This window comes from Monodon monoceros, unplaced genomic scaffold (assembly GCF_005190385.1).
Source record: "Monodon monoceros isolate NGI ecotype Baffin Bay Population unplaced genomic scaffold, NGI_Narwhal_1 Super_Scaffold_21, whole genome shotgun sequence".
NCBI lineage: Eukaryota > Metazoa > Chordata > Mammalia > Artiodactyla > Monodontidae > Monodon > Monodon monoceros.
The window spans coordinates 58,244,622-58,260,045 of record NW_021703778.1 but is presented as its reverse complement, the minus strand read 5'-3'; the positions used below and the strand labels follow the sequence as shown (position 1 = coordinate 58,260,045).

Here is a 15,424-nt window from a genome sequence, read left to right as displayed (position 1 = left end):
GTCATAAGATCTTCAGTAACTCTCGAAGTAGAAATGTAGTCAACAGACAATGTACTCTATTTTTCTTATTATATTTGTGACTTTAATGCCATAAGCCCTTAACTGGTCTATTTTACAACTTGGATCAAAGATATCTAGTACTGCTGGCAATACGACTATCTTCATATAGGCACCCTACTTCTGGAAGTTTCAGTCTGAGTCACTGAATGGGTTACTGCTAGTGTATCCAGTTTAGTGTAGTGTATGTATGACCTCACAGAGCTTTATCTTTTCTTTCTTTATTTGTAGCAGAGGCAATTACTTCCCTCCACTCCCCACCCCCCAAAATAAATCTATGCAAAATGTCAAGATCCACAGCTGAAGAAGGCGGAGCTGGTCCACCTGACATGCCATCCAATCTATCAGAGCCCTGCCCTCGTGACTCCTCCCTCAGCCAGAGGTTTTCCCTAGTACCCCAAGGCCCTGGGGAGAGCTTGAAAAACGTCAGAATAAACATCAGAAGCACTACTAGAATACTCAGCAGTAGCCTAGAATGTTCTCACAATAAGGAAAACCAGCTATTCTGAAGTAGCAGTCTCCATGTGTTTATTGGAGCCTGTATATTCATTGAGAAATCCATACTTGGAGATCTTGATGTTTGAGAAAATTGAGGTGATGGTTAGCTTTCCTAGGGAAGATCTTATATCAAAAAATGAAATGTCATATACAGCACTTGTGCTATTATAACATGATAGATGTAGTCTTGAAAAAACTCATATTCTATAAAATTGTGCATTAGAAATAGCAGGGCTTTTGGGGAAAATAGGAGGGGGCAGTGCAAAGTCCATGCAATTTTGTTACCAAAGAACTATCAAAAACAATAAATGCTACTTTGGGAGACAGCATGAACAGCTCAAAGGGAGCTCAGTGAAGCTGGTGGCTACCTCGAGGGATATTAAAAATGTAAAAAAAAAGCCCCAAACAACAGCACAATAGAGTATAACGTGGGCTGAGACAATGCCTGTAGAAGTGGAGCTCTGTGCACAGGGACAGGGTAGCCTGCCATGTGTGAGAGGCTAGGTGCATGTATCTGGATACAGACCAATGTGCAAGTATGCCCCCTTCCTCTTTTTTATCTTTTTAAAAACAGGATGAAAGGGCTCCTGCCTATGTAGCAGCCAGGCTGAGTGCTCTTTCCTTTTCTGCTGAAGTATATAGCCATTCTGTTATATTCCCAAGCCTCTCACCTAGAAAAATTTACTTATAAAGCAACCCAACTTGCACATTGCACTGACATCATTCCTCTCTTGGCAAATTAAGTGACAGGTAACTGGTGTTACAGAAATGCATTACGTGTTATAGCAGAATAAGGGGTGTGTGAGAATGTGGGGGGTGTGTGTGTGTTTCCGTATGTGATTTGGCTACCCACACGTGTAGGCTATAATGATTATACCATACACTCATGGCATGAAGCAAAACTCAAAGTGATTTATATTTAACACTCACTGTCTGGCTGTAAATCAACACAAACATATGAATCTTTGCACCCTGGAACACTTCACAAGAAAACATTTTCTATATAATCTCACCGGATAAATATGGACTGAGTGTGCATGATTAATGGTGTCAATATATATTTTTTAGTTTATAATTACTCATTATTTGCATCAACTTATCGTCCTCAGTCACAGACAAAAAAATTATTCCATAGCGGGTGCTTGTTAGGGTTATTTCTTTCCTCGCTTGGCTCAGGATATGCTGAGTTAGCTGGACAGGGTATCCACTTGACCACTGTCTGACTTCTGCTGCCAACTGATCTTTCTGGTTCTTTCTGATTTCACTGTGTATGATACAATCACATTCTTCAAATGCACTAAAAGATGTCTCCTGTATTAACCACCAAGTGCGAAGGTGACAGATAAAAGCAAAAGGGAAAAGTAAAAAAAATTCCAGAGAGCAGTGTTGGCTTTATCTTCTTCAACTGTAAAATTGCAGAAAGAAACACAGCAGGCATATTCTATCAAAAATCTATTTCCCTGGGGTGGGGGGGGGGTCATAATAAAATTAAATAAAAATTACATGTGTAGACCAGATAACTCTACAAGTTGAACTCTGATACATTTGTTTTTCAAGAGATAACGCTTGAAATGTCAAGCCAGTGTGAAGTATGACTGCTATTGCCACTATTTAAAAGTGATTTGTGATGGGGGTGCGGGAGGATTGCATTGGGAGTTTGGGACTAGCAGATGCAAACTAGAATGGATAAACAACAAGATCCTGTTGTTTAACACTGGGGACTACATTCAGTATCTTGTAATAAGCCATAATGGAAAAGAAAAAAATTGATTTGTACAAGGTGATGTCATTGGAATGATCATTGCTAAGACACCGTATACCACACCCTTTTTCCCAAAATGAATTTACTTACTATTTCGTCTGGATCAAAACCATTCATTGAAACAAAAAACAATTAGACGGGCTATTGAAAATATAATCAAATGTTAGTCTGAATACTTACTGTTTGATCTGTCAGAGGAGGGAGGACAATTTGTTTTTCTATTTTGTTGAGAACTAGCTTCCATAGTTCTTTCAATATTCGCTTCAGGACTGTTTTCTCACAGATTTTTGCTGAGAGACTTAATCTGAAATGAAATAAAACACACAATCACTTATAAGTCTCTTATTGAGGTATCATTTGATTGATCAGAAATTCACATTTTCAGCACTGACATTCAAATACCTGAATAGGTCTTTATAATTTTCAGATGCTAAATTTCATTTCATTTACAGAAAAAAAAAATACATAATATCAAAAGTCTGTTTCATCATATTATACATTAGGTAGTTCACTGTTTGGTAGAAAATGAATTCAGAGTATTTCCTTTCTTTTGCGGCCTCTCCCGCTGCGGAGCACAGGCTCCGGACGCGCAGGCCCAGCGGCCATGGCTCACGGGCCCAGCCGCTCCGCGGCATGCGGGATCCTCCTGGACCGGGGCACGAACCCACGTCCCCTGCATCGGCAGGCGGACTCTCACCCACTGCGCCACCAGGGAAGGCCCAGAGTATTTCCTTTCTTAAATTGCATCCTAAACTGACATCAATGCTCCCAAAGTACACAATTTTTACCTGCATTCCAGACTTGTATTTACTACATGCTCCATGTTCATGGTACAGGCCAAACACCAAAGAAGCACATTTTCATCACTATCTGGCACTGGACCAACGTAACAACATGGCAAACATGCATATGATTTCACTCAAGAGCAAAACTTTACCAACTTTATTTTCCAGATTTATTGAGATACGATCGATATATAACATTGTGTACGTTTAGGGCGCACAAGATAATGATTTGATATATGTGCATACTGTGAAACAATCACCACCGTAAATTTAGTTAACATTCATCACCTCACGTAGTTATTTTGTTTTGGCTTGTGATAAAAACTTTTAAGATTTACTCTTAGCAATTTTCAAATATATAATTTAGTATAGTTTCCTATAGTTACTATACTATATATATGCTGTGCATTACATCCTCAGGACTTATTTATCTCATAACTGGAAGTTTGTACCCTTTGACTCCCTTTACCTATTTCCAGCCAGCACAAATTTGTTCTCTGAGTTCAGATTTTCTAGATTCGCAATTTACCAACTTTAGTAGGTTTAAGGTATTTCTTGCAAATTCTTCTCATGGTGAGATAATGATGGTAACATCATCTAGCATTTATGTAACACTTTAGTTTAGAAACCTCTTCTGCAGATTTCTCACTTATTATATGAGTATCTAGTATATCCATTTTAGAAATCAAAACCCAGCTCAGAGACGTTGGGGAACTTGTCTAAGGAAGTGAGGCTAGTAAGTGAGGGCTGAGAGCCAGTACATTGTCCAATGCCCCATGCTACCCTTGGTAAATGTGCTTGTGTGTGAAGGCCCAGCAATACATGAAGGCACGGTGCTGCCTAAAGATTTACGGAATGTACCATAATATGATGCTGAACTCTTCGAGACTCCTTTAATAAGAGTTAATCAAACCTGTTGCACACAGGGCCAAAGGTGGGGGTCATATATTTGAAGGTAGCCTCATGGACTTTCTATAGTGCTACTAAGTACTCTGTACTTTTGGACTCAGAATTTATAAACTGGGTTCTGATAGAGACAGAATTGACTTTTAAATATTTAAATATATAATTAACATTTAAGGAATTAATATTTAAAGGCATGTGATGTGTGAGAGGCAAAGGGAGACATTTCCCAAACACATTTTCATGTAGAAGTATTTCTCCTATCACTGCTGTGTATAGATACCTAATATATAAAAGTACATGAAAGTGACCTCCTCTGGTTTAAGGGGAGAGTTGGGGGTCCCTGAGGCACAGCTATGGAACTCTGTAGCCCCACTGGTTTGGAAACCATTGTTCAAAGGTGGTAGTTTTACCTTCCTGGTAGATAGCTATTCACTATATGAACATAGGGTGGAAACCAGATGATGTGTCATGGAAGAAAGGCAGAACCTACCCTCAGAGAAATTCCCAGGATGATTTAAGACACAACAAACCTGCCCATTTTACAGCAGATGTGTCATTTCCATTTCCAAAAGGTCTGAGTTTAAAGATTGATCTTGTTTTTATGGTCAGCTGATGTACTTGGCATGCTAACTAACCCTGTTTAAACTGGAGCTGAACCAATAGGAATAAAATTGTTGACATGTTTGCAGCTCTGCATGGGATTTCTGCTGGCTGGAAATGGCCCTTATAGCTTGTTTTATAGAGTGGTGAGGTCTTGATGGAGAAAATGGAGCACAAAGAAGTATGATGTTTCATTTAAGGAGGCTGCACAAAGAGAGTCTATACATTTATAATATAACAATTTTTAAAGGGATTGTCTCAAAACCACCTTGAAGACTTACTTTGGCCCTTAATCATTCATTTTAAATAACAAAAAATAGAGGGGAAATCTAGCAACTGCTTCCTTAATTTAGTCAGAGTTAACCAACTTGGCAATGCAAGCTGAACACATAAATTTTGGAACCTGAGCTATCTATTTTGGCTGACCACAGAACCAATTAACCAGACAATTTTCAAATGCCATGTAGACTAGCTGCTAATATGATTTCCTGTCACACGGTTGATCATATTCTCATGAAAACATATCCAGCTGCTTTTCCTACCCCCTGGAACGCCCATCCCCTATTTCCATACATCTAAACCCTAACTGCCTTTAAAGAAGACCCAGCCCAAGTGGAATTTCTACTGACCATCTGAACAGGAGATTATTACTTTACACCTTATTGCATTTATTCTACTTTTCTTATTTTTTCTTTCTAAACTCTTAGCTCCCTGAGAACAGAATTAATATCTAACTTTTAAAAAAGGCCTCTAACAAGTGGCTTTATGGCTGTACATTCTGTATTAGCCCAGAAAATTTCCACAACTCTCCATGCCTCATATAATATCTCTTTCCAGAATTTTAAAATCTTTTACAATATTTTAAAGCTCATTGATGTTTTTCTATTTTTATATACTGTTTCTTTCTACTAAGAATTAGAGGAGATTACATACATGATGATATGATAAAGTATAATTAGAAAGAGAAAATAAGACTGAGGAAAACAAGAATCTAAATATCCTGAAAAGAAGAGCCAACCCACTTTATGTATTAGCTCTGTTTTATAGATGATGAAATGGATTCAAGGTCCCTCAACTAGTAGATAACTGTATTAGGATAACTTCAAACTTTTTGTATGTTCCACAACTTTGCTTATAGCATATGCAAAAATAAATAGTTTTGTCAATGATCAATGATGTATCTCCAAACTGCTGCCTGGAATTCCAAAAACAAAAGGCATTCCAGTAGGAGTTTTAAGAAGATCAGGATTGCTGTGTCCTGCCCTCCGCTCACCATCACATTCACAACTAAATGGTAGTTTCTGTGATTCAATTAAGTCTTGTCCATAGAAAAGAGCCATCTAAGATGACACAAATTTCAAGGGGTTATATAGGAAATGAGGTTAGATAAAAGTGTCTATTAGGAAACTAAAGATACGAAGACGCCTTTCTCTCTTTCCTCCTCTTCTCTCTCTTTTCTTCCTCCCTTTCTTCTACTTTTTTCTTCTACGCCACTTGCCTACCTGCTTCCTGCTAAGCTACCTAATTACCTATTCACCTATCTTCTAGATATTTCCCCATAGCAGACAGAAAATAAGACTTAATTTTTCTACCAAACACTAAAATTAAAGTGATAAGAACATTAGTCTTACTTACGCAGTAAGGTTATAAGCAAAGGGAAATGGAATTAAGGTAGAAGTCATAAATATGTAGAAGAGGTTCTCCTTACTAATTCCTTCTTTGTTATCCTTATCTTTAAGGAAAGGTACTGTATCCCTCTTATTTATCTTGGTCTCTTTGGCATTAATTAATTTTCCACAACAATATTAAATGAGGTAATATATGTAAACTAGTAGGTATAATACTGGTCCCATGGTAGGCATTCAAAGTTATTTTTTGCTTTTCTACCTTCAGTTCTGGTTTTAAGTATCACCATTTAAGAAATCATACCTCTTGCTGCTTTAGATCAATGGTTGCCAATTGTGAACACACTTTAAAATGTAGGTGCCTGGACCCTACTCCAAACTTACAAAATTAGAACTTCGAAGAGGAGGGATGGAACACAAGCAAAATAAACCAACCTTTTTGGTTCAGAACACTGTCTTAGTTGGTCATAAAGACCTTCATTCCCACCCACTCCCACCACTACTGGACTGGAATCTCCATGGAGTCAAGGACCTTGACTCTCCATCATCATTGTCCAGTGCCTAGATTAGAGTTTGAAACAGGTGGACACTCAGTAAATAGTTATAGAAGGTGGGGTGAGGCAGCAATCTACTTGCCTCTGAGCTGAATTAACTGTAGTCACACTTGTGCTGTTCTCTTCTTCAGCAGGTTTCTGACATGAAATCAGATATTCTGGAGTCAACTCAGTCTTTCTCCATGTCCAAGAAGTTGCAGAACAATATGTTATCTGAGAAGCATGAAATCCTAAATCTCTCTATGCCTCAGAGCAGCAACCTCCCTAGTTATCCATACTTATTTCCTCTCCATTTTTCCTTTTCTGTACATAGTCATTCTCATCTAGTAATGAATTAAGAGTTTTTCTTTTTTAGTGAATTGATCTATTTCTGTAGAAGCCCTTTTAAAGTTGTCCTACATAGAGGAAAATATGTTTTTTTTCTCTCTCAAATCCATATCAGCCAAATTGAGGGCAGCGAATCAAGAGAAAACTGGGTAGAACACTTACATTTTGTCCAAGAAGTCCATGAGAGGTCTTAATACAGCCTCTGCATCCATGGCTGTACTGTTCTTATTAGATGCGGTATTTCCAGTTGCTCTCATTTGATTTAGTTCAAAACTCATCTGTTTTATGCACTCTTCAATGATAAGCTGGAAACTGAAAATAAAGAACATAAATTCTGGAATAAGAGCAAACATTTATTGCCTTCCTTTGCCTGTGTCTGTTAAATTCGCCCCAGGGAGTTTGATCTGTTTGCAATGGTGTGATAGCCCTTGCTCATTAGTTTTCAAACTTATTGTTTAGCTGCAAAAAATTGTGTTGCAATGAAAGCTTACTTAGAACGCTTATATGTAAAGTAGGTAAGACTGATGCTTTTCAGGTCGAATTAACTTGAGTGGGAGATCATTCGGCTCCCATCACTCACAGTAACAGCTGAGGTGTCCCTCTGAGCATCTTTTGGAAAAATGACTGTGAGTGACTCTTGGCCTCTGGGTACACCTTCTTCACTTAGCCTCTGGGACTCCACACCCTCTTAGCTTTCCTCCAACCCCACTAGCTGCTCCTTCTCCATTGTCTGACCTCTAACTATCGTAATAAGGTTGCCAGGCTTAGCATATTAAAACACAGAATGCCTAGGTAATTTTAATTTCAGATAGTGAATAATTTTAGTGTAAGTATGCCCCCTGTGATACTTGGGACATATTTATATTAAAGATTGTCCATTTTTATATGAAGTTCAAATTTAACTGGGCATACGCTGTAGTTTATCTGGCAACCCTACATTGGCAATCCCACCTCTAGGCTCAATCCTTGGACCACACCATTTCTCCATCAAAAATCACTTCCGTGGGGCTCCCCTGGTGGCACAGTGGTTAAGAATCCGCCTGCCAATGCAGGGGACACGGGTTCGAGCCCTGGTCCGGGAAGATCCCACATGCTGTGGAGCAACTAAGCCCGTGCGCCACAACTACTGAGCCTACGCTCTAGAGTCTGCAAGCCACAACTACTGAGCCTGTGTGCCACACCTACAGAAGCCCACACGCCTAGAGCCTGTGCTCCACAACATGAGAAGCCACCACAATGAGAAGCCTGCGCACCGCAATGAAGAGTAGCCCCCGCTCGCTGCAACCAGAGAAAGCCCGTGTGCAGCAACGAAGAACCAATGCAGCCAAACATATATAAATAGTAAAATAAAATAAATTTATTAAAAAAAATCACTTCCTTGGCAATCATATCTAGTCTCATGATTTTCTTACCGTCTGTATACTGGTGACTGCCAAATATACATCTATAGGTATGACTTCTACTCTAAAATACAAACCATTATTAAACTGCCTATGTAGCCTTTTTACTTAGATAGAAGTCTAATGAATTCTTCTCATCCAATCTAACGAAATTTTCAACATCCAATCCGTCAGCAAATCTTTATAAAGTATATTAAATCTGAGGATCTATTATTACTTCCACAAAGCTACTGCAGACCAAGCCACCATTATCTTTCACCTGAACTTGTGTAATAATTTCCTACATTATCTCTCTGTTCAACCCTCTACAGGTATCTTTTAAAATAGAAACCAGATCATGTTCCTCTCTTGCTAAAAACCTTCAATGGCTTCCAGATCCACTGGGGGAAAAAAAAAAAAAAAAGCCTAGAATGTATTTCATGGAGTTAATTAAATCCCAACATATTCTGGCCCTGGAAACTTCCCTGATGTCATTTCTTGCCACTATTCCCTCTGCTTCATTGCAGTCCCGCCACAGTAGTCTCCCTGGTGTCCTTAGAATTCTCTGAGGACACTCTTATCTCATGGCCACTGTTATGTTCCCTCCGCCATGCAACTTCTCATGGGTCTGTTAGTCCCTCACTTATTACAGGCATAAGCCAAATGTCACCTCCTCGGAAAAGTCTTCCATAAATACTCCACCTGAAATGAAATTCCTATCATTCTCCACTTCCTTACAGTTCTTTATTGCATTCTCCATTATTTGACACATTACATAGTTTTTATCTATTTGTTTGTCGTCTATTGCTCCAAATAGAATATAAGCTCCATGAGGGCAGGACCGTTTTTTTCAGTGTTATGTACCCACACCATGAGTTCCTCAAGAAATATTGGCTGAATGTTATCAATGGACCATCCTCCTTCCACCCACCCCTATTAAACGTGTTGAACAGATAAATGACCTGTTTAACAACACCCCATGGCCTCCCCCACTTAAACCGTATGCTCTACATGCCTATAATGCCCCACCAATCCCCCCGAAACAAGAAAGAAATATACAAATACATAGAATTTAATTAATCTATCCGACAGCGTGAACATTTCAGTGCTCAAAGTAAGATGGACCTAGAAAATAAACCCTAATCGTACCAATGAATTACTTAGATATATACCACTTATATAGACAGACATCTCCCTAGATCTGTCAGCCATTTTCATTAAAATTTTAATACTAAATCTATAAATTATACAGGATAACTATATACATGTTACATCATTATATAAACACAACTTGTTAACGTAGCTTAAATTCTAAAGCAAGGCACTGAAAATGCCTAGATGAGTTTACTAACTCCATAGGTTTGTTCCCAGCCTTTCTATTAGTTTTTAATAAAATTACACATGCAAGCATCCGCACCCCAGTGAGAATGCTCTCTAAATCATTACTGTTAAATGGAGCAGGTATCAAGCACACTAACGGTAGGAGCTCATAACACCTTGCTTCACCACACCCCTATGGGAAACAGCAGTGATACAAATTCAGCCTTAAATGAAAGCTCGTACATTATCTAGGGTTGGTAAACTTCGTGCCAGCCATCTTGCTCATATGATTACTCCAAATAAATAGAAAACCGGCGTAAAGCCTGTTAAAGAGTAATAAAAAATAAAGTTAAGTTCTAACTAAACCCTAAAAAGCCATAGCTAAAATAAACTATGAAAGTGACCTTAGTATTTCCTGATTACACGACAGCTAAGACCCAAACTGGGATTAGATACCCCACTATGCTTAGCCCTAAACCCTAATTATAATAACAAAATTATTCACCAGAGTACTACTGGCAGCAGCTTAAAACTCAAAGGACTGGCAATGTTTCACACCCCCCTAGAGGAGCCTGTTCTATAATCAATAAACCCCGATAAACCTCACCAAGCTCTGCTAATTCAGTCTATATACCGCCATCTTCAGCAAACCCTAAGAAGGGATAAAAGCAAGCAGAAATACTATACGTAAAAAGTTAGGTCAAGGTGTAACCTATGGGATAGGGAGAAATGGGCTGCCTTTTCTGTTTTGAGAATGTACTTCTCACACACGAAAGTTTTTATGAAAACGAAAAACCAAAGGAGGAGTTAGTAGTAAATTAAGAATAGAGTGCTTAGTTGAACAAGGCCATGAAGCACGCACACACCACCCATCACCATCCTCAAGTATTATAACAACTTCCTATAACCTATTACCAAACACCAAGTATATGAGAGGAGACAAGTTGTAACAGGGTAAGCATACTGGAAAGTGTGCTTGGATCAATCAAAGCATAGCTTAAACAAAAGCACCTCGTTTACACCTAGGGGATTTCATAATCTATGAATACTTTGAACCACTCTAGCCCAAACCTCCACAAATTTTACTAACACAAGCAAATTAAATCAATCGTTCACTCAGCATTTAAAGTACAGGAGACAGAAATTTAAAACAACCTTTGGCGCTATAGAGAAAGCACCGTAAGGGAATGATGAAAGAAGCATTACAAGTAATAAAAAGCAAAGTTTACCCCTTTTACATTTTGCATAATGATTTAACTAGTAAACATTTAACAAAGAGAACTTAGCTAAATACCCCGAAACCAGATGAGCTACTTATGAACAGTCTGCAGAACAAACTCATCTATGTAGCAAAATAGTGAGAAGGTTTATAAGCAGACGTGACGAGCGTAATGAGCCTGGTGACAGCTGGTTGTCCAAGAAAAAAATCTTAGTTTACCTTTAAAAATTAGAAATTTTAATGTATTTTTAAATGTTAATCTAAAAAGGTATAGCTTTTTAGAAATGGATACAACCTTATCTAGAGAGTAAATAAACAACACCATAGTTGGCTTAAAAGCTCCACCAATTAGGAAAGCATTCAAGCTCAACAATAACTTTATCTTAATATCAACAATAAGCAAATCAACCCCTAGTTTTACACCGGACTAATCTATTAACCAATAGGAGCAATAATGTTAATATGAGTAATAAGAAATATTTCTCCTTGCGTAAGCTTACATCAGTAACTGATATTATACTGATAGTTAACAGCAAATAAACACAATCCAACATTAAATTATTAAGTACACTGTTAACCCAACACAGGCAAGCACGCAAGGAAAGATTAGAAAAAAGATTAACTAAGTCTGTGAAGAGTAAGCCTTAGAATTACTGTTTTCATTCTTTACATCCTCTACACCAGTTTTGGTGATTCCTACCTAAGCAGCAGCAAATAGTAAGAGATTTAAATAGTGGAGACCTTCAGCATATCCACCATTCCTCTATGTTGTCTGTTACTTTCATACCTCCAACAATAGGAGTAATTATAATATACATTCAGGCAGGCAAGAAAAAAGCCAGTTAGGATAATGGGGGTAAATAAAAATTTGGGAAATGATCACATCACGGGAATGGTGATGAGAAGGAGGGAGTTGATTTTAGTATTGAAATCAAGTCAGTCCCATTCCTCTTTCTCCACACACAATGATTACACAGTTCATGTTATTTAAGAAGGATCCAAATGCATCAATTCCTCACATTTTATATAGAAGTTTAGGAAGTTTCACTATATAATGCTGTCATTATTCATTAAACAGAAATAATATAAATATTTATTAAGGTATGTATGCATTCTACAAATGTTTAATTAATACTGTGTGCCAGTCTCAGTTACTAGGATACATCAATGAACAAAACAGATAAAATTCCTTATTCTTTTTGTTTTATTTTGTTTTTGTTTTTTTGCGGTACGAGGGCCTCTCACTGTTGTGGCCTCTCCCGTTGTGGAGCACAGGCTCCGGACGCGCAGGCTCAGCGGCCATGGCTCACGGACCCAGTCGCTCCGTGGCATGTGGGAATCCTCCTGGACCGGGGCATGAACCCGTGTCCCCTGCATCGGCAGGCGGACTCTCAACCACTGCGCCACCAGGGAAGCCCAAAATTCCTTATTCTTGTGGCACATATTTGACCCTTTATTTTTGAATTTACATTATAAAAATATTATAGCCTGTTGTTAAATATTTCATTTTTCTAGCTTTTGGCTTTGCTACCTAATATGGGAAATCTTTGACGTATTTTATCTTATTATTTATTTATTAACATCTTTATGGGAGTACAATTGCTTTACAATGGCGTGTTAGTTTCTACTTTATAACAAAGTGAATCAGCTGTACATATACATATGTTCCCGTATCTCTTCCCTCTTGCGTCTCCCTCCCTCCCACCCTCCCTATCCCACCCCTCTAGGTGGTCACAAAGCACCGAGCTGATCTCCCTGTGCTATGCGGCTGCTTCCCACTAGCTATCTATTTTACGTTTGGTAGAGTATATATGTCCATGCCACTCTCTCACTTTGTCACAGCTTAGCCTTTCCCTCCCTATATCCTCAAGTCTGATATATTTTAAATGATCACAACTTGGGTGTTTTTCTTGCTCCTGATATAACAGGTTTATAAATATTGGTCCGTATTGTTGAGCATGTAGTCAAGGCCTGATTCTACTTCCACCATTGTGTTGTGGCTGTTTCCATCTTTGGCTCCTGACTTCTCTGTGACTTTCTTTACTAGTGATACCACCATTTCTGTCCCTCTGCATTTGACTCTTTGATCCTTGGATCTCAGTTTGCCTCTGTGGATATGGTTCATTTCTTGGCTCTCTGTGTATTTATCTCATTCAATGGAATATGCTGTTTCAGGTTTAGGTTCAAAGGAAGCTGAATGCCTAATCACTTGGCTTTTTTCTGGCTGGACCTGCCTTTGGACTTTTGTCAGGTAGCGGTTGGGGGGAAGGGTGGCATTGGGGGTAGTGAAGAACACCCGGGCTTCTGATGTGAGAAGGGGGTGATGGTGGTGGGTGTATATAGTGAAGGGTAGTGGTGGTAGATACTTGGGGCAAGAGAAAGGAAAGGTAAATAATGGTGGAAAACTTGACCTAGTTGATTTACTACTGGGTATCAGTGATCCTGCTGACTGCAGTAATAATCACCTTTGAAATAGCTACTTTCTTTTGAACTTATTCTCAAATCAGTTTGCTGGGCTGGAGGATAGACTGAGCAGAAGGTGTGATACTCATGATCCAAAAATGTACAAACAGGTTCTTACAACAGACCCATATGGTAAACACCCACCAGAAGCCAGCTCTGTGTGGGGAGATGAGGCATATGGAGGAAGGATTACCAGAGAATAAAAGAGAATGACATTCTACCTTAGCATGAATCCAGGGTGAATCAACACCTGCATTTGACCCGAAAATCTTTTGTCTCTATCAACTTTTTGTAAATACACCTAAAGATTCATTTTTTTCTATCCATTTTACAGTGGAAAAGTGTTTATTAATCAGCAGTACCAGGTCACAATGACAGACTCTGTGAGCACTCAAGATGCCAAACACACAGAAGAAATCCTATGAAATATTCCTAAATTTTTAATCTACTTAATCCAGCCAGCCACTGGCATCAAAGATATCATTAAAAGAAATGTAGCAAATCAAAAAACCAAGCTGCAAAATGCGTGTAAGCAGAAACCTAAGTGGCACAGGTTTTGAAAACGTTAAGGACATCCTTAAGATATCATTGAAGTCCTGTTGCTGAGTCTCAGTTCCCAGGTGGGTGCCCTGTGCATGTTATCAGGAACCTGGGGACCCGGGCTTCAGATGTTTGCTTTGGCTCTGTCCTGGCTTTCCTGAAAAATCACCCTACCAGCTACAGAGGGTAGAATAATTTAATTGTGGGTTTTAATAACGGTAGATGAAATGGATTTGGGGCAATTAATTATGCACTTAACTTTAAAACTCTAGACCACTAATTTAGACTGTAAGAAGGGTGGATTCAGTTTGACTTCACAGCATAAAGTCCAGCATGAAATTATCCAGTTTGACTTCACAGCATGATCACACTGATCATTATGGACTTCCCACCTACCCTGAGTGTGTGATGCAGACCTGGTTGGCAGTATGGGAAATAAATCTATGGCAACAAAGATATAATGATTATTCTTTTTATAAGGAAAGCATGACATCTGGGCTGTTTATTTCAATAATCCTAGCTCTCTTAGAGCTATATTTAAAAAATAATGAAGAAATACAAACAGGGTAACAAGGAGTTTCAATATCTAGGTTAAATAGCTGACTTCATATGACTAAAGTACTTCAAGTGCCCTCCTAAAGGCGTCTCTCCTTATTCCATAACTGAAGTTTGCTAAGTTTTTCCAATCATAATATATATTTCAGCCTTTGTAACCTGAATATTCCCCCGTCTTAAACAAAGCAGAATAAAAAGTACTTGTTCAGAGGATGATTTGGATACATTACAGAAAATAATTTGAATATCCTTTTTTTATTTAATTATAGTTTCTATCCTGTTTAGTCATCTTATTTCCCGTAAGGTTCTGAACACCTCTAGCTATTCCTGACCCCTTTTGTCTCCCCTTAACTTTGCTAAATAATCTCTATTTTTGCCTTTGTAGCTGAAGGCAACAGTCCTTCTGCTAATCACATGTCAACTTACAACTAGAATAAAGAGAGGTAAGCCTCTAAGTGTCACCCCAAGTCAGAGCCAACGAGCCCCCAAATCTCTGGGACAATGTCTGCCTCTCCAACTCCTTGTAAGCAGAAACTTCAAACTACTTATTAACATTTAGGCCAAGTATGCAGGATCATCCAGGTCAGCTAACAACACAAAGCAGAAGGCAGAGCTACGACCCTAAAAGCTCAACACATCAAGACTGCATCTGGCCCAGCACTTAAACTTTGAGAGGGGGTTCCATGAAAATAATGAACACAGCTCTGATACTGAAGAGAAGTCCAAGCATAGGATTTTTCTTTACTTTGCCTCATTTCTACATTTGAGAAAAAATATGATACTTTCAGTGTCTTTTTTGTTTTAGTCTTTTGGATTTAAGAGTGGCAAAACTAA

At 38.6% G+C, this 15,424-nt stretch overlaps 1 protein-coding gene across 1 annotated transcript in view; it reads right to left on the bottom strand.

The window, feature by feature from the left end:
* The window catches only part of UNC13C (unc-13 homolog C), a 591,853-nt gene that overhangs the window by 64,635 nt on the left and 511,794 nt on the right, over positions 1 to 15,424 (bottom strand). The window contains exons 27-28 of the mRNA XM_029237965.1: positions 7,277 to 7,426; positions 2,498 to 2,621 (exon numbers count right to left, since the gene is read on the bottom strand). Of these exons, the coding sequence (XP_029093798.1) occupies positions 2,498 to 2,621; positions 7,277 to 7,426 (274 nt within the window). The remainder of the gene's footprint in view (positions 1 to 2,497; positions 2,622 to 7,276; positions 7,427 to 15,424) is intronic.